The following is a 19,523-nucleotide window of genomic DNA, read 5'->3' on the forward strand; positions in this document are numbered from 1 at the left end:
AATATTCGTTTATTTACGGCCGGGACAAATCTCTAAGCAGTCGGGTAACTACCTTCGAGAAGTGCCAAAGTCCAAAATATGGACTGTCTCTTTATACAATCACAGCTTAGAGGTGGTCCCTTTAAATTCCTAGATACACCTATGATTTGGCAAGGATCCAGAACATGTACATATATGGAATTATTCTTCGAGGTCGGGAGGTTATTTTTGACATAATCATTAGCACAAGTCACTATTAATATTAATACAAAGGTTTTTGTATCCCATGGCCATCTGGCTTATCTCATTCCAAGGCCCCTCCTTTAACATTTCAATGTTTATTTGTTCCAACTGGTCAAACGAGCTTAATTATGTTATTTCTGCAATAAAGTAACGGTTCCCATTCATTCCATTCTTTGCCTTTTTGACCTCTCTGCTTTTACAGATACGGTCAGAACATTAATTAGTACCAATGCCACACTCCCTATATTCCATCCCATAACCTTCTGACATCTTTGCTTTTACAGATACGGTCAGAACACACTCCCTTTATTTCCTCCCTTGACCTGTTGACATCTCTTTCACAGAGCTTTTCAGAACTGTTATATTAACCCTATCAGCGAAGTTCCAAATGAAATCCACTTCTACAAGTGTGCATTGCTTTCCATCAGAAACGTGGATGCTTACGGCTCCTAATTGTTTGGCAACCCTTCCAGGTCGCCAACAAATGAGGTTGTGTGGAAATGTGCCAGGAGTGTCCATGATATCGACAGGAACCTTGGTATGTTGGGCCCTAGGTATTCACGGTCAGTTTCTGCAGGGCTTCCTTTGAGGCAGAGCCCCACATCCCCCCTGACAACACCACATGCTTCGGAGGGAGCTGAGGGGTGCTCCCCGGGCCACGTCTTTCCACAACTGGGACACACCAACAAACGTGTGTGAGTCCCGGTCTGAAAGGATATCAAAGTCAGCACACACGACTCTGCGAAAGGACGTGCTCCCCACTGGACGAGACATTGGAAATGGGAGGAAGAGCGAGGGAACGAAATAGGATGGGGACTCTGGAGCGAAGCACTGAGCAGGGCTAACTCCACCTCCTCCTGCGCAAGGCTCAGCCTAATGCAGCTCAAAGTGATGCACAGAGCGCACCTGACCAGAACCCGAATGAGCAGGTTCTTCCCGGAGGGGGAGGATAAATGTGAACGGTGCCAGAGGGGCCCGGCCAACCACATCCACATGTTCTGGGCTTGTCCCAAGCTTGCTGGGTTCTGGACAGCCTTCTCCGAGGCAATGCCCAAGGTTGTGGGGGTGAGGGTGAAGCCATGCCCAATAGTGGCAATCTTCGGGGTATCGGAGCAGTCGGAGCTACACATGGGGAAGGGGGCCGATGCCCTTGCTTTCGCTTCCCTAATCACATGCCGGAGAATTCTGCTCGGCTGCCGATCGGCAGCACCGCCCAAAGCTGCAGACTGGCTCGCTGACCTGGCGGACTTTCTCCACCTGGAGAAGATTAAGTTCAGCATCAGAGGGTCAGAGGAGGGCTTCCGCAAAGCGTGGAGGCCACTCATCAGCCTGTTCCAGGACCTGTTCCAGGCCAACAGCCAATAGAGCAGGGGGAGGACTGGGGCGAGGGAACACACAAGAGCAAATAGGACCACAGGGGTCAGAGGGAAGGGAGGGGAGGCCAGAGAAAAAAAGAAGGGGGAGACTGGGAAACGGTCAATACAGAGGCCGGGGGGCCTAGAACAAGGCAACTTGAAAATAACTTCCCAAAGGAATGCCAAAAACAGGATAGGGGGAGGGGAGAAGAAAAGGGGGGAGGGGGGGAAGAGTATTTAAGGACTGATGCAGGCAGTTTGACAACTGCTAATAGTGATATTGTCAATGGAAATGAGGAAATGGCGGATATGCTGAGTAATTGCTTTGTGTGAACATTTACGGTAGAGGAAGAGGTCAGCACGCTGGTAATCCCCAAGAAAGCTCTTTTACAATCAGGGACAGGAACTCAACACAATTAAGCAAATCAGTAACGATGAAACTAATAATGCTAAAGAATGATAAAGCCCCCTCAGGGTCAGATTGCGTCCATACCAGGCATTTTGAAGGAAGTAGATGGGAATGTTGCACACACCATAACCTTCCAATGTTCTCTTGAGTCGAACTGTTACTTTTGGAACATTGCCCACGTCATTGCACTGTTTATGAAAATTGAGAGGTAATGTCTCACAACGATCTGTGTTGGAGCCTTAACTATTATCAACTTGGATGATGGTATTGTAAACCACATCTCCATTGACACAAAGCTAGGCGGGAGAGATGGAAGGATAGAATTAGAAAGAGGTATTGATAGATGAAGTGAATAGGCAAAACTGGTAAATGGGTTTCGATGTAGGAAGGTGATAGAATCATAATGGGCAGCACGGTAGCATTGTGGTTAGCACAGTTGCTTCACAGCTCCAGGGTCCCAGGTTCGCTTCCGGCTTGGATCACTGTCTGTGCGGAGTCTGCACATCCTTCCCGTGTGTGCGTGGGTTTCCTCCGGGTGCTCCGCTTTCCTCCCACAGTCCAAAGATGTGCAGGCTAGGGTGGATTGGCCATGATAAATTGCCCTTAGTGTCCAAAATTGCCCTTAGTGTTGGGTGGGGTGACTGGGTTATGGGGATAGGGTGGAGGTGTTGACCTTGGGTAGGGTGCCCTTTCCAAGAGCCGGTGCAGACTCAATGGGCCGAATGGCCTCCTTCTGCACTGTAAATTCTATGATAATCTATGATTATAAGAGGTCATCGACTTTGGACCTAAAAATATAGAACAGGGGACTTATTAATTGGTGAAAAGCTAGAAACAGCAGAGGGACAAGGAGATTTGAAGGTCCAAGTACAGTGAACATTAAAATGTCGCTGTCATGTACAGAGAGTAATCAAAACGTTTAATGGAATGCTGGCCTTTATATCTGGAGACGAGAACTTTTTTTTATTCGTTCATGGGATTGGGCGTCGCTGGCTGGGTCAGCATTTGTTGTCCATTTCTGAATGCATTGAAGAGGCAACCACATTGCTGTGGGTCTGGAGGCCCATGTAGGCCAGATCGGGTAAGGACGGCAGATTTCCTTCCCTAAAGGACATTAGTGAGCCAGATGGATTTTTACAACAATGGTTTCATGGTCGCCTTTAGACTTTTAATTCCAGAATTTGTATTGAATTGAAATGTCACCATCTACAGTGATGGGATTTGTACCCGGGTCCGCAGAGCATTACCCAGGGTCTCTGGATTACTACTCAAAGAGGTAGAATTCGTGCTTCAACTATGCAAAGCCACGCCTGGAGTACAGTGCGCGTTCTGAGCACCACGCCTCAGATATATTCAGCGCCGGCCCTAGGGTTGCTGGCGCCCCGGGCAAACTGAACTTCAGCGCCCTTTGGGGGCCGGGAGGGGGGCGAGGCGGGGGGGGGGGGCGAGGCGGGGGGGCCGGGGCGGGGCCGAGGCGGGGGGTGCCGGGGCGGGGGGGGGGGGGCCGAGGCGGGGGGGGCGGGGCCGAGGCGGGGGGGCGAACGGAGGGGCGGCCGGAGGGGGGGGCCGGAGGGGGTGAGGGGGGGCGGAGCCGGAGGGGGGGGGCGGACGGACGGAGGGGGCCGCCCTGGGGAGGGCGGCCACCGCGCATGCGCTGGTTGGCACCGGCCCAACTGCGCATGCGCGGGACCCGAGTCTCTGGCGCCCCCTAACACATGGCGCCCCGGCACCTTGGGCCGGCCCTGGATATATTGACCTTGGACACAGTTTGACCAGAATGATACCCGGACTCCAAAGGTTAAATTCGGAGGAGAGATTACACAAACTATGATTGTATTGTCTGGAATTTCAACGGTTAAAGGATGATTTAATGAAAGTTTTCAAGATGTTCAAGGGAGTGGACGGGATAGATCGGGAAAAACTGTTAGGAATCCGAGGACTTGGGAGGAATTGTCAAAACGTTCGAGCCAAATTATTCAGGAGTGAAATTGGGAAAGTTTCCTCAGGAAAAAGGGTGGTGAAAGTTTGGAATACAAGCGGCTTCCAATGTGTTGCAGGAACGTGCTGTGCAAAGAGGATACGTGCTATAGCCTGGGAATGTATCTGACACCATCTTTTCTTTTACAGCACGAAGTGTGTGTGAACAGCAGTAGTCCACAATCCAGTCTCTTTCCAGTCGACAACAGCACTCTCACTGTTGATATTTATAAAGGGGTAGGTGCATGGATCTTTACTTGTGTGAGAGTCTTTATGGGTTTGTATGGCTTGTAACAGGTCCTTGACTGGTCTATTATTAGAGACATGTCAACAGGGGGCTGGATTCTCTGCAGCCCTGCGCTAAAATCGTATTTGGCGTGGGGGCGGAGAATCGAAGTTCCCGACCGAATCGGGTCCGATGCCGTTCTGGCGATTCTCCGGGCCCCGGAGAATCACTCGCCTGTGAATTACGCTGTGCGTTTGGGGGGCCGTTGCCAGAGGCCGTCCCAGGGATACTCTGCTCCTGACAGGCCGAGTTCCCAACGGCGTGGAACTAATGTGATATGACCGGTGGAAACTCTCACCCGGCAGCTGCGGTCTCAGTCCACAGCCGCCCTAGTGGGGGGCGGGGGGATCCAACACTGGTGGGGGGGGGGGCCACATGGGCGGCCAGGGCAGCGATCGGGCCAGTCCGATGCAGCGGCGCACAGCCGATCGGGGGGGGGGGGCTACATTGTCCGTGATGGTCCGATTGCGCCAAGCCGCTCGGCGCAGCCATTGGAGGCCGCCGCTGTGCGCTTGCGTGGACTCGGAACCGGAAGTGCGGGAGCCCGTATCGCCAGCCAAAGCTGCGTGAAGCTCCCTGGGTCCCTAATAACCCCCTGCAGGTAAGTGAATCGCCTTTTATTTTTTGCAGGAAACTGGGGAGTGAAACGCCAGCGTTTTCCCGCCGGCGTGGGGACATAGCCCCATTTTGGGAAAATCCAGCCCCCCCGTCTCTAGAAAATCATAATATGATTACAGGCCATGAATACAATACTGTTACACAGTGTCATTTTGAGTACAGAGTGTTCTTTCTCCTATGTAATTGTTTTACTGGCATTTGTTGCGGGTTCTGAGTATATGTAAGCTTTGGGCAAGCTTCTGCAGTATGCAAGAGAGTGCTTTGCAAGCAAAAACTGTTTTACTTCTGCTCCTGTTTTCATAGTTATTACTGTTGCAGTTAAACTTCGTTATTGATTCATATAAAGAAGTTCCTTCTTTTCAACAACGCATTCAACTACCTTCTTACTGGTCTCAAGTTATGCGCTCGCTATTGGACTTTGTTCCCATTTAGTTGAATCGCACCCTGTGTATATCAAACTCCGCAAGGGCACATAGAGATGGACAATCAATGCTAGCCATGCTACCTCCCAAGAATTAATTTCAGAAAAATGCACACCACCCTAATCAACGCTCTCCATTACTTCATTGAAGAACAGTAAGAAGTCTCACAACACCAGGTTAAAGTCCAACAGGTTTATTTGAAATCACAAGCGCTCGGAGCGCTGCTCCTTCCTCAGGTGAAGTGGAGGCAGGTTCACAATCACATCTTATATAGGAAGAGACACAATGGCAAAATAATTACAGATTGAAATGTGAAGAATGGTTGGAATGTGAGTCATAGAATCATAGAATTTACAGTGCAGGAGGCCATTCAGCCCATCGAGTCTGCACCGGCTCTTGGAAAGAGCACCCTACCCAAGGTCAACACTTCCACCCTATCCCCTTAACCCAGTAACCCCACCCAACACTAAGGGCAATTTTGGAAACGAAGGGCAATTTAGCATGGCCAATCCACCTAACCTGCACATCTTTGGACTGTGGGAGGAAACCGGAGCACCCGGAGGAAACCCACGCGCACATAGGGAGGATGTGCAGACTCCGCACAGACAGTGACCCAAGCCGGAATCGAACCTGGGACCCTGGAGCTGTGAAGCTCTTTACAGGTAAACACGTCTTTACAGGAACAGACAGTGTGAGTGGAGTGAGGGATAATCCCAGGTAATCGACGTGTGAATTGTCTCATGCTGGGACAGTCAGTAGGATTCTGCAAACCCGGGCAGTATGGTGGGGGGTGAATGTAATGTGACCTGAACCCGAGATCCCGGTTGAGGCCGTCCTCATGCATGTGGAACTTGGCTACCAGTTTCTGCTCGGCGATTCTGCATTGTCGCGTGTCTTGAAAGCCGCTTTGGAGAACGCTTACCCGGAGATCAGAGGCTGAATGCCCTTGACTGCTTAAGTGTTCCCCGACTGGAAGGGAACATTCCTGCCTGGCGATTGTTGTGTGGTGTCTGTTCGTCCGTTGTCGCAGCGTCTGCCTGTTCATTGTTTTAAGATTAGTTTTGTACATTCTGCATTCAGCTTGGTGTGGTGAATGTATAGTATGTATAATTCACACTGTGCATCACTGTGTCCCTGTGGGCTCCATCTGTGAACCGTTGCGCGGCTCTGCCCACAGGGGAGATGAGGAGCATGTACAGGGCTCCGTCCATGGCTCCTCCCACTACCGGAAGTATAAAGTGCTGCGGTCTTGTGAGCCTGCCCTCAGATCTTCTGGTCGCAGGCACGCTCAGTTGTAAGTCGATTAAAGCCACAGTTTACTTCTACTCGTGTCTTGAGTGAATTGATGGTCACATCACTTGGTTCTCTTTGTTAGAGGAACTCTGGAACATGGTTGTGAAGTAGACGCTGAGACCAGGGTACTCTGGTGGAGACTATCACTCACCAAGGAGCTTATTTCTCAATTCTAACGTCTCCCAGTGCTTACTGACTCTTTATATACACATCCAAGTATCAGGAACAAATCAATAGCCACACCATTTCACCTTATTACCTTAGAACTACTGGGTATTTAATATCAATCAACAGGACCTATTAAATACTAACGCTCTGCTATAATGGGACCATGCAATTATCATAAACCTCATTTTTTGTTTAATTTCAATCTCTATATTTTTAATCATACAGGGAGTTCTAGCTATGGATATCCTTCCTGCCCCCCTTGTGTGAATGGATCTACTCTGTACCTGAATCATCTCCTCTTTTAGGCATCAAAAATGACTAATTTGCTGTTTTACTTGCCAATCTTTCATTCATATACACCTGGGCCAGATCCATTTTGACTCACCGGAGTTAGCTCTCCTCCAGTTAAGCATTTTTAGATTTGATTGTACCTTGATATTTAACATAACTATTCCTAGCCTAATGATGTTATGATCACTATTACCCAAATTCTCTTGCAATGAATAACACTCCCCTTTCCCCACTTCATTCCCAGTACTAGATCCAGCACTGTTTCCTTCCCCATTGGGCTGGAAGCAGGTTGATTAAGAAACTTCTCTTGTGCACATTTTAGGTAATATTTCCCTCTTTGTCCTGAACACTGGTGCTATTTCAATCTATATTAGGAAAATTAAAGTATCTCATTATCATTGTTCTGTAGTTCTTGAATCTTTGCCTGAAAACATGCTCCTGTTCAGTATTTGCACTTTACAAGCATGGATCTGAATCGGTGTAGATAGATAAATAAATAAAATTAATGGGATCTTCCCAGCTCCCCCAACAAGAACTCCCAGGGTGCATGCTACTGAAATGACTGTGATGGTGACCTTCTTAAACCATTGGAACAGTTTGATACAATGGAATGACTTGCTAGGCCATTTCAGCAGCAGTGAAGAGTAAACAGTATTGTTGTGTTAAGGTGCTGGAGTCCCAGAAATTCTTGCCAGCTTTTTGTTTCAAGCTTGTTTAAACTCAATACACATTCTCAAGCCATCATGGCGGAACTGAAACACACATTATCTGGCCTATAGGTCCAGTAACACAGCTGATAAATTACCCACTTAACTCCTGAACGCAATGCGATTTCAATAAGTGACAGTTTGGCTACATTCACTTCCGATAACTCTTTTGTTGTCTTTCTCTCAGGGCGTTGTGCTGGGCTGTTACTTTGGTACTCCCGCTCTCTACATCTGGGCAATTGGCATTCTGGCTGCAGGTCAGAGTTCAACCATGTCAGGGACGTACACAGGACAGTTTGTCATGGAGGTAAACTTTGATTTTGATTTCTAAAATAAAAATGGGTCAGAATACTGAACCGTATGGTGTATAATTCCGGCTGAAATTGTATGGGGTGCTATGTCCAGTTCAGTTTCAGTCCCACCTTGAGCACTGTGTCCAGTTCAGTTTCACACCCACCTTGAGCACTGTGTCCAGTTCAGTTTACATCCACCTTGAGCACTGTGTCCAGTTCAGTTTCTGTCCCACCTTGAGCACTGTGTCCAGTTCAGTTTCAGTCCCACCTTGAGCACTGTGTCCAGTTCAGTTTCACACCCACCTTGAGCACTGTGTCCAGTTCAGTTTCAGTCCCACCTTGAGCACTGTGTCCAGTTCAGTTTCAGTCCCACCTTGAGCACTGTGTCCAGTTCAGTTTCAGTCCCACCTTGAGCACTGTGTCCAGTTCAGTTTCAGTCCCACCTTGAGTACTGTGTCCAGTTCAGTTTCAGTCCCACCTTGAGCACTGTGTCCAGTTCAGTTTCAGTCCCACCTTGAGCACTGTGTCCAGTTCAGTTTCACACCCACCTTGAGCACTGTGTCCAGTTCAGTTTCAGTCCCACCTTGAGCACTGTGTCCAGTTCAGTTTCAGTCCCACCTTGAGCACTGTGTCCAGTTCAGTTTCAGTCCCACCTTGAGCACTGTGTCCCGTTCAGTTTCAGTCCCACCTTGAGCACTGTGTCCAGTTCAGTTTCACACCCACCTTGAGCACTGTGTCCAGTTCAGTTTCAGTCCCACCTTGAGCACTGTGTCCAGTTCAGTTTCAGTCCCACCTTGAGCACTGTGTCCAGTTCAGTTTCAGTCCCACCTTGAGCATTGTGTCCAGTTCAGTTTCACATCCACCTTGAGCACTGTGTCCAGTTCAGTTTCACACCCACCTTGAGCACTGTGTCCAGTTCAGTTTCAGTCCCACCTTGAGCACTGTGTCCAGTTCAGTTTCAGTCCCACCTTGAACACTGTGTCCAGTTCAGTTTCACACCCACCTTGAGCACTGTGTCCAGTTCAGTTTCAGTCCCACCTTGAGCACTGTGTCCAGTTCAGTTTCAGACCCACCTTGAGCACTGTGTCCAGTTCAGTTTCAGTCCCACCTTGAGCACTGTGTCCAGTTCAGTTTCAGTCCCACCTTGAGCACTGTGTCCAGTTCAGTTTCAGTCCCACCTTGAGCACTGTGTCCAGTTCAGTTTCAGTCCCACCTTGAGCACTGTGTCCAGTTCAGTTTCAGTCCCACCTTGAGCACTGTGTCCAGTTCAGTTTCAGTCCCACCTTGGGCACTGTGTCCAGTTCAGTTTCAGTCCCACCTTGAGCACTGTGTCCAGTTCAGTTTCAGTCCCACCTTGAGCACTGTGTCCAGTTCAGTTTCAGTCCCACCTTGAGCACTGTGTCCAGTTCAGTTTCATACCCACCTTGAGCACTGTGTCCAGTTCAGTTTCAGTCCCACCTTGAGCATTGTGTCCAGTTCAGTTTCACATCCACCTTGAGCACTGTGTCCAGTTCAGTTTCACACCCACCTTGAGCACTGTGTCCAGTTCAGTTTCAGTCCCACCTTGAGCATTGTGTCCAGTTCAGTTTCACATCCACCTTGAGCACTGTGTCCAGTTCAGTTTCACACCCACCTTGAGCACTGTGTCCAGTTCAGTTTCAGTCCCACCTTGAGCATTGTGTCCAGTTCAGTTTCACATCCACCTTGAGCACTGTGTCCAGTTCAGTTTCAGTCCCACCTTGAGCATTGTGTCCAGTTCAGTTTCACATCCACCTTGAGCACTGTGTCCAGTTCAGTTTCAGTCCCACCTTGAGCACTGTGTCCAGTTCAGTTTCAGTCCCACCTTGAGCACTGTGTCCAGTTCAGTTTCAGTCCCACCTTGAGCACTGTGTCCAGTTCAGTTTCAGTCCCACCTTGAGCACTGTGTCCAGTTCAGTTTCACACCCACCTTGAGCACTGTGTCCAGTTCAGTTTCACATCCACCTTGAGCACTGTGTCCAGTTCAGTTTTAGTCCCACCTTGAGTACTGTGTCCAGTTCAGTTTCAGTCCCACCTTGAGTACTGTGTCCAGTTCAGTTTCACACCCACCTTGAGCACTCTGTCCAGTTCAGTTTCACACCCACTTTGAGCACTGTGTCCAGTTCAGTTTCAGTCCCACCTTGAGCACTGTGTCCAGTTCAGTTTCACACCCACCTTGAGCACTGTGTCCAGTTCAGTTTCACACCCACCTTCAGTACTGTGTCCAGTTCAGTTTCAGACCCACCTTGAGCACTGTGTCCAGTTCAGTTTCACACCCACCTTGAGCACTGTGTCCAGTTCAGTTTCAGTCCCACCTTGATCACTGTGTCCAGTTCAGTTTCAGTCCCACCTTGAGCACTGTGTCCAGTTCAGTTTCACACCCACCTTGAGCATTGTGTCCAGTTCAGTTTCAGTCCCACCTTGAGCACTGTGTCCAGTTCAGTTTCAGACCCACCTTGAGCACTGTGTCCAGTTCCGTTTCACACCCACCTTGAGCACTGTGTCCAGTTCAGTTTCACACCCACCTTGAGCACTGTGTCCAGTTCAGTTTCAGTCCCACCTTGAGCACTGTGTCCAGTTCAGTTTCACATCCACCTTGAGCACTGTGTCCAGTTCAGTTTCAGATCCACCTTGAGCACTGTGTCCAGTTCAGTTTCAGTCCCACCTTGAGCATTGTGTCCAGTTCAGTTTCACATCCACCTTGAGCACTGTGTCCAGTTCAGTTTCACACCCACCTTGAGCACTGTGTCCAGTTCAGTTTCAGTCCCACCTTGAGCATTGTGTCCAGTTCAGTTTCACATCCACCTTGAGCACTGTGTCCAGTTCAGTTTCAGTCCCACCTTGAGCATTGTGTCCAGTTCAGTTTCACACCCACCTTCAGTACTGTGTCCAGTTCAGTTTCAGACCCACCTTGAGCACTGTGTCCAGTTCAGTTTCACACCCACCTTGAGCACTGTGTCCAGTTCAGTTTCAGTCCCACCTTGATCACTGTGTCCAGTTCAGTTTCAGTCCCACCTTGAGCACTGTGTCCAGTTCAGTTTCACACCCACCTTGAGCATTGTGTCCAGTTCAGTTTCAGTCCCACCTTGAGCACTGTGTCCAGTTCAGTTTCAGTCCCACCTTGAGCACTGTGTCCAGTTCAGTTTCACACCCACCTTGAGCATTGTGTCCAGTTCAGTTTCAGTCCCACCTTGAGCACTGTGTCCAGTTCAGTTTCAGTCCCACCTTGAGCACTGTGTCCAGTTCAGTTTCAGTCCCACCTTGAGCACTGTGTCCAGTTCAGTTTCAGTCCCACCTTGGGCACTGTGTCCAGTTCAGTTTCAGTCCCACCTTGAGCACTGTGTCCAGTTCAGTTTCAGTCCCACCTTGAGCACTGTGTCCAGTTCAGTTTCAGTCCCACCTTGAGCACTGTGTCCAGTTCAGTTTCATACCCACCTTGAGCACTGTGTCCAGTTCAGTTTCAGTCCCACCTTGAGCATTGTGTCCAGTTCAGTTTCACATCCACCTTGAGCACTGTGTCCAGTTCAGTTTCACACCCACCTTGAGCACTGTGTCCAGTTCAGTTTCAGTCCCACCTTGAGCATTGTGTCCAGTTCAGTTTCACATCCACCTTGAGCACTGTGTCCAGTTCAGTTTCACACCCACCTTGAGCACTGTGTCCAGTTCAGTTTCAGTCCCACCTTGAGCATTGTGTCCAGTTCAGTTTCACATCCACCTTGAGCACTGTGTCCAGTTCAGTTTCAGTCCCACCTTGAGCATTGTGTCCAGTTCAGTTTCACATCCACTTTGAGCACTGTGTCCAGTTCAGTTTCAGTCCCACCTTGAGCACTGTGTCCAGTTCAGTTTCAGTCCCACCTTGAGCACTGTGTCCAGTTCAGTTTCAGTCCCACCTTGAGCACTGTGTCCAGTTCAGTTTCAGTCCCACCTTGAGCACTGTGTCCAGTTCAGTTTCACACCCACCTTGAGCACTGTGTCCAGTTCAGTTTCACATCCACCTTGAGCACTGTGTCCAGTTCAGTTTTAGTCCCACCTTGAGTACTGTGTCCAGTTCAGTTTCAGTCCCACCTTGAGTACTGTGTCCAGTTCAGTTTCACACCCACCTTGAGCACTCTGTCCAGTTCAGTTTCACACCCACTTTGAGCACTGTGTCCAGTTCAGTTTCAGTCCCACCTTGAGCACTGTGTCCAGTTCAGTTTCACACCCACCTTGAGCACTGTGTCCAGTTCAGTTTCACACCCACCTTCAGTACTGTGTCCAGTTCAGTTTCAGACCCACCTTGAGCACTGTGTCCAGTTCAGTTTCACACCCACCTTGAGCACTGTGTCCAGTTCAGTTTCAGTCCCACCTTGATCACTGTGTCCAGTTCAGTTTCAGTCCCACCTTGAGCACTGTGTCCAGTTCAGTTTCACACCCACCTTGAGCATTGTGTCCAGTTCAGTTTCAGTCCCACCTTGAGCACTGTGTCCAGTTCAGTTTCAGACCCACCTTGAGCACTGTGTCCAGTTCCGTTTCACACCCACCTTGAGCACTGTGTCCAGTTCAGTTTCACACCCACCTTGAGCACTGTGTCCAGTTCAGTTTCAGTCCCACCTTGAGCACTGTGTCCAGTTCAGTTTCACATCCACCTTGAGCACTGTGTCCAGTTCAGTTTCAGATCCACCTTGAGCACTGTGTCCAGTTCAGTTTCAGTCCCACCTTCAGTACTGTGTCCAGTTCAGTTTCAGACCCACCTTGAGCACTGTGTCCAGTTCAGTTTCAGTCCCACCTTGAGCACTGTGTCCAGTTCAGTTTCAGTCCCACCTTGAGCACTGTGTCCAGTTCAGTTTCAGTCCCACCTTGAGCACTGTGTCCAGTTCAGTTTCAGTCCCACCTTGAGCACTGTGTCCAGTTCAGTTTCAGTCCCACCTTGAGCACTGTGTCCAGTTCAGTTTCAGTCCCACCTTGAGCACTGTGTCCAGTTCAGTTTCAGTCCCACCTTGAGCACTGTGTCCAGTTCAGTTTCAGTCCCACCTTGAGCATTGTGTCCAGTTCAGTTTCACATCCACCTTGAGCACTGTGTCCAGTTCAGTTTCAGTCCCACCTTGAGCATTGTGTCCAGTTCAGTTTCACATCCACCTTGAGCACTGTGTCCAGTTCAGTTTCAGTCCCACCTTGAGCACTGTGTCCAGTTCAGTTTCAGTCCCACCTTGAGCACTGTGTCCAGTTCAGTTTCAGTCCCACCTTGAGCACTGTGTCCAGTTCAGTTTCAGTCCCACCTTGAGCACTGTGTCCAGTTCAGTTTCACACCCACCTTGAGCACTGTGTCCAGTTCAGTTTCACATCCACCTTGAGCACTGTGTCCAGTTCAGTTTTAGTCCCACCTTGAGTACTGTGTCCAGTTCAGTTTCAGTCCCACCTTGAGTACTGTGTCCAGTTCAGTTTCACACCCACCTTGAGCACTCTGTCCAGTTCAGTTTCACACCCACTTTGAGCACTGTGTCCAGTTCAGTTTCAGTCCCACCTTGAGCACTGTGTCCAGTTCAGTTTCACACCCACCTTGAGCACTGTGTCCAGTTCAGTTTCACACCCACCTTCAGTACTGTGTCCAGTTCAGTTTCAGACCCACCTTGAGCACTGTGTCCAGTTCAGTTTCACACCCACCTTGAGCACTGTGTCCAGTTCAGTTTCAGTCCCACCTTGATCACTGTGTCCAGTTCAGTTTCAGTCCCACCTTGAGCACTGTGTCCAGTTCAGTTTCACACCCACCTTGAGCATTGTGTCCAGTTCAGTTTCAGTCCCACCTTGAGCACTGTGTCCAGTTCAGTTTCAGACCCACCTTGAGCACTGTGTCCAGTTCCGTTTCACACCCACCTTGAGCACTGTGTCCAGTTCAGTTTCACACCCACCTTGAGCAGTGTCCAGTTCAGTTTCACACCCACCTTGAGCATTGTGTCCAGTTCAGTTTCACACCCACCTTGAGCACTGTGTCCAGTTCAGTTTCACACCCACCTTGAGCACTGTGTCCAGTTCAGTTTCAGTCCCACCTTGAGCACTGTGTCCAGTTCAGTTTCACATCCACCTTGAGCACTGTGTCCAGTTCAGTTTCAGATCCACCTTGAGCACTGTGTCCAGTTCAGTTTCAGTCCCACCTTCAGTACTGTGTCCAGTTCAGTTTCAGACCCACCTTGAGCACTGTGTCCAGTTCAGTTTCAGTCCCACCTTGAGCACTGTGTCCAGTTCAGTTTCAGTCCCACCTTGAGCACTGTGTCCAGTTCAGTTTCAGTCCCACCTTGAGCACTGTGTCCAGTTCAGTTTCAGTCCCACCTTGAGCACTGTGTCCAGTTCAGTTTCAGTCCCACCTTGAGCACTGTGTCCAGTTCAGTTTCAGTCCCACCTTGAGCACTGTGTCCAGTTCAGTTTCAGTCCCACCTTGAGCACTGTGTCCAGTTCAGTTTCAGTCCCACCTTGAGCACTGTGTCCAGTTCAGTTTCAGTCCCACCTTGAGCATTGTGTCCAGTTCAGTTTCACATCCACCTTGAGCACTGTGTCCAGTTCAGTTTCAGTCCCACCTTGAGCATTGTGTCCAGTTCAGTTTCACATCCACCTTGAGCACTGTGTCCAGTTCAGTTTCAGTCCCACGTTGAGCACTGTGTCCAGTTCAGTTTCACACCCACCTTGAGCACTGTGTCCAGTTCAGTTTCAGTCCCACCTTGAGCACTGTGTCCAGTTCAGTTTCAGTCCCACCTTGAGCACTGTGTCCAGTTCAGTTTCAGTCCCACCTTGATCACTGTGTCCAGTTCAGTTTCAGTCCCACCTTGAGCACTGTGTCCAGTTCAGTTTCAGTCCCACCTTGAGCACTGTGTCCAGTTCAGTTTCAGTCCCACCTTGAGCACTGTGTCCAGTTCAGTTTCAGTCCCACCTTGAGCACTGTGTCCAGTTCAGTTTCAGTCCCACCTTGAGCACTGTGTCCAGTTCAGTTTCACACCCACCTTGAGCACTGTGTCCAGTTCAGTTTCAGTCCCACCTTGAGCACTGTGTCCAATTCAGTTTCACATCCACCTTGAGCACTGTGTCCAGTTCAGTTTCAGTCCCACCTTGAGCACTGTGTCCAATTCAGTTTCAGACCCACCTTGAGCATTGTTTCCAATTCAGTTTCAGACCCACCTTGAGCATTGTGTCCAGTTCAGTTTCAGACCCACCTTGAGCACTGTGTCCAGTTCAGTTTCAGTCCCACCTTGAGCACTGTGTCCAGTTCAGTTTCAGTCCCACCTTGAGCACTGTGTCCAGTTCAGTTTCACATCCACCTTGAGCACTGTGTCCAGTTCAGTTTCACACCCACCTTGAGCACTGTGTCCAGTTCAGTTTCAGTCCCACCTTGAGCACTGTGTCCAGTTCAGTTTCAGTCCCACCTTGAGCACTGTGTCCAGTTCAGTTTCACACCCACCTTGAGCACTGTGTCCAGTTCAGTTTCAGTCCCACCTTGAGCACTGTGTCCAGTTCAGTTTCAGTCCCACCTTGAGCACTGTGTCCAGTTCAGTTTCACACCCACCTTGAGCACTGTGTCCAGTTCAGTTTCAGTCCCACCTTGAGCACTGTGTCCAGTTCAGTTTCAGTCCCACCTTGAGCACTGTGTCCAGTTCAGTTTCACACCCACCTTGAGCACTGTGTCCAGTTCAGTTTCACACCCACCTTGAGCACTGTGTCCAGTTCAGTTTCACACCCACCTTGAGCACTGTGTCCAGTTCAGTTTCACACCCACCTTGAGTACTGTGTCCAGTTCAGTTTCAGTCCCACCTTGAGCACTGTGTCCAGTTCAGTTTCAGTCCCACCTTGAGCACTGTGTCCAGTTCAGTTTCAGTCCCACCTTGAGCACTGTGTCCAGTTCAGTTTCAGACCCACCTTGAGCACTGTGTCCAGTTCAGTTTCACACCCACCTTGAGCACTGTGTCCAGTTCAGTTTCACACCCACCTTGAGCACTGTGTCCAGTTCAGTTCCACCTTGAGCACTGTGTCCAGTTCAGTTTCAGTCCCACCTTGAGCACGGTGTCCAGTTCAGTTTCACACCCACCTTGAGCACTGTGTCCAGTTCAGTTTCAGATCCACCTTGAGTACTGTGTCCAGTTCAGTTTCAGTCCCACCTTGAGCACTGTGTCCAGTTCAGTTTCACACCCACCTTGAGCACTGTGTCCAGTTCAGTTCCACCTTGAGCACTGTGTCCAGTTCAGTTTCACACCCACCTTGAGTACTGTGTCCAGTTCAGTTTCAGTCCCACCTTGAGCACTGTGTCCAGTTCAGTTTCAGTCCCACCTTCAGCACTGTGTCCAGTTCAGTTTCACACCCAACTTGAGCACGGTGTCCAGTTCAGTTTCAGATCCACCTTGAGCACTGTGTCCAGTTCAGTTTCAGTCCCACCTTGAGCACTGTGTCCAGTTCAGTTTCAGTCCCACCTTGAGCACTGTGTCCAGTTCAGTTTCACATCCACCTTGAGCACTGTGTCCAGTTCAGTTTCACATCCACCTTGAGCACTGTGTCCAGTTCAGTTTCAGTCCCACCTTGAGCACTGTGTCCAGTTCAGTTTCACATCCACCTTGAGCACTGTGTCCAGTTCAGTTTCACACCCACCTTGAGCACTGTGTCCAGTTCAGTTTCAGTCCCACCTTGAGCACTGTGTCCAGTTCAGTTTCACATCCACCTTGAGCACTGTGTCCAGTTCAGTTTCAGTCCCACCTTGAGCACTGTGTCCAGTTCAGTTTCAGTCCCACCTTGAGCACTGTGTCCAGTTCAGTTTCACATCCACCTTGAGCACTGTGTCCAGTTCAGTTTCACACCCACCTTGAGCACTGTGTCCAGTTCAGTTTCAGTCCCACCTTGAGCACTGTGTCCAGTTCAGTTTCACATCCACCTTGAGCACTGTGTCCAGTTCAGTTTCAGTCCCACCTTGAGCACTGTGTCCAGTTCAGTTTCAGTCCCACCTTGAGCACTGTGTCCAGTTCAGTTTCAGTCCCACCTTGAGCACTGTGTCCAGTTCAGTTTCAGTCCCACCTTGAGCATTGTGTCCAGTTCAGTTTCAGTCCCACCTTGAGCACTGTGTCCAGTTCAGTTTCAGTCCAGGCTGGGCCAGCATTTGTTGGCCATCCCCTAATCACCCTTGAACTGAGTGTCTCTCTCGGCCATTTCAAAACAGCTAAGAGTCAGCCACATTGCTGTGGGTCTGGAGTCACATGTCGGCTAGACCGGGTAAGGACGGCAGATTTCTAACTCCAAGGACATTAGTGAACCAGATGGGTTTTGATAACAATCGATGAGAGTCGTCATGGCCACCGCTGAGACTAGCTTTATATTCCAGATTTTATTTTATTAATTGAATTTGAATTCGACCAGCTGCCAAGGTGGGATTTGAACTCATGTCCCCAGAGTATTAGCCTCAGCTTCTAGATTACTACTCCAGTGACATTACCAATGTTCATACATGTCCCCCTTACCTGACGGGAGAATTGACCCTTATTATGTGTATTTATGATGTGTAAATTCACAAATATAGCAGGGAAATTACCACCTAAAAATGAAAGACAAGTCAACAATTCTGGCAAGTCCCATCACAAAGTGAATTTGTCTTTTCTTTCTCTAATGTTTACCTATTTGCGTCTTATTATGTTATTATTTAACATATAGATTGGGCAAATCAAATTAGCCACACTACCGTAGACGAGGAATTCTTGGAGTGAATACGGGATGGTTTTCTGGACCAATATGTTGAGGAACCAACTGGAGAATAGGCCATCCTAGACTGGGTACTGGGTAATGAGAACGGAATCATTGGCAATCTAGTTGTGTGCGAGCCTTGGGGATGAGCGACCATAATATGCTAGAATTCTTCATCACGATCGAGAGTGATGTAGTCGATTCTGAGACTAGGGTCCTGAATCTAAATAAAGGGAACTACGATGGTATGAAGCGTGAGTTGGCTATGATGGATTGGGGAACGTTACTTAAAGGGATGACAGTGGATAGGCTATGGCAAACATTCAAAGAGCGCATGGGGGAACTACAGCAACTGTTCATTCCTGTTTGGCACAAAAACAAAATGGGAGAGGAGGCCAGTCCATGGTTTACAAGGGAAATTAGAGATAGTATTAGATCCAAGGAAGAGGCGTGAAATTTGGCCAGAAAAAACAGCAGATCTGAGGATTGGGAACAGTTTAGTATTCAGAAAAGGAGGAAAAGGGGAATTATTAAGAAGGGGAAAATAGAGTACATGAGTGAGCTTGCAGGGAACATAAAAACTGACTAAAATTTTCTCCAGGTACATGAAGAGCAATATGTTGGTGAAGGCAAATGTAGGTCCCTTACAGTCAGAAACAGGGGAATTTATAACGGGGAATAAAGAAATGGCTGAGCAACTAAATACATATTGTGTTCAGTTCTCAGAAAGGAAGACACAAATAACTGTACCAGAAATATTGGGGAACACATGGTTTAGTGAGAGGGAGGAACTGGACGGGATCAGTATTAGTAGTGAAATTATGTTGGGGAAATTGATGGGATTGAAGGCTGATAAATCCCCAGGGCCTGGTGACCTACATTCCAGAGTGCTTCAGGAAGTGGCTCTGGAAATAGTGGATACATTGGTGGTCATCATCCAGGATTCTATAGACTCTGGAACAGTTCCTGCAGATTGGAGGGTGGCTAATGTAACTCCACTATTCAAAACGGGAGGTAGAGAGAAAGCAGGGAATTATAGACCAGTAAGCCTGACGTCGGTAATGGGTAAAATGCTGGAATCCATTAAAGATTTTACAGCAGAGCACTTGGGAAACAGTGGGAGGATCAGACAGCCAGCATGGATTTATGAAAGGGAAATCCTGCTTTCTAAATCTACTGGAATTTTCGAGGATGTAACTAGTAGAGTTGATGAGGAGGAGCCAGTGGATGTGGTTTATTTGGACTTTCAGAAGGCTTTCAACAAAGTCCCACATGAGAGATTAGTGTATAGAATTAAAGCGCATGGGATTGGGGGGAATGTATTGAGATGGATAGAAAACTGGTTGGTAGGTAGGAATAAATGCGTCTTTTTCCATATGGCAGGCAGTGACTAGTGGGGTACCACAGGGATCAGTGCTGGGACCCCAGCTATTCACAAAGCATATTAATGATTTAGATGAGGGAACTAAATGTAATATCTCCAAATTTGCAGATGACACAAAGTTGGGTGAGAGGGTGAGCTGTGAGGAGGATGCAGAGATCCTTCAGTGTGATTTGGACAAGTTGAGTCAGTGGGCATGGCAGATACATTATAATTTGGATCAATGTGAAGTTATCTACTTTGGTAGCAAAAACGGGAAGGGAGATTACTACCTGAATGGCTGTAAATTGTGAGAGGGGAGTGTGTAGCGGGACCTGGGTGTCCTTATGCACCATTAGAACATAGGACATAGAACATTACAGCGCAGTACAGGCCCTTCGGCCCTCGATGTTGCGCCGACCT

At 48.9% G+C, this 19,523-nt stretch overlaps 1 protein-coding gene across 1 annotated transcript in view; it reads left to right on the forward strand.

The window, feature by feature from the left end:
* The window catches only part of LOC119958197 (natural resistance-associated macrophage protein 2-like), a 105,717-nt gene that overhangs the window by 58,455 nt on the left and 27,739 nt on the right, over positions 1-19,523 (forward strand). Inside the window, exons 11-12 of the mRNA XM_038786573.1 lie at positions 4,114-4,200; positions 7,936-8,055. Coding sequence (XP_038642501.1) covers positions 4,114-4,200; positions 7,936-8,055 — 207 coding nt within the window. The remainder of the gene's footprint in view (positions 1-4,113; positions 4,201-7,935; positions 8,056-19,523) is intronic.

The sequence above is a fragment of the Scyliorhinus canicula genome, chromosome 28, assembly GCF_902713615.1.
Source record: "Scyliorhinus canicula chromosome 28, sScyCan1.1, whole genome shotgun sequence".
In the NCBI taxonomy this organism is placed as follows: domain Eukaryota; kingdom Metazoa; phylum Chordata; class Chondrichthyes; order Carcharhiniformes; family Scyliorhinidae; genus Scyliorhinus; species Scyliorhinus canicula.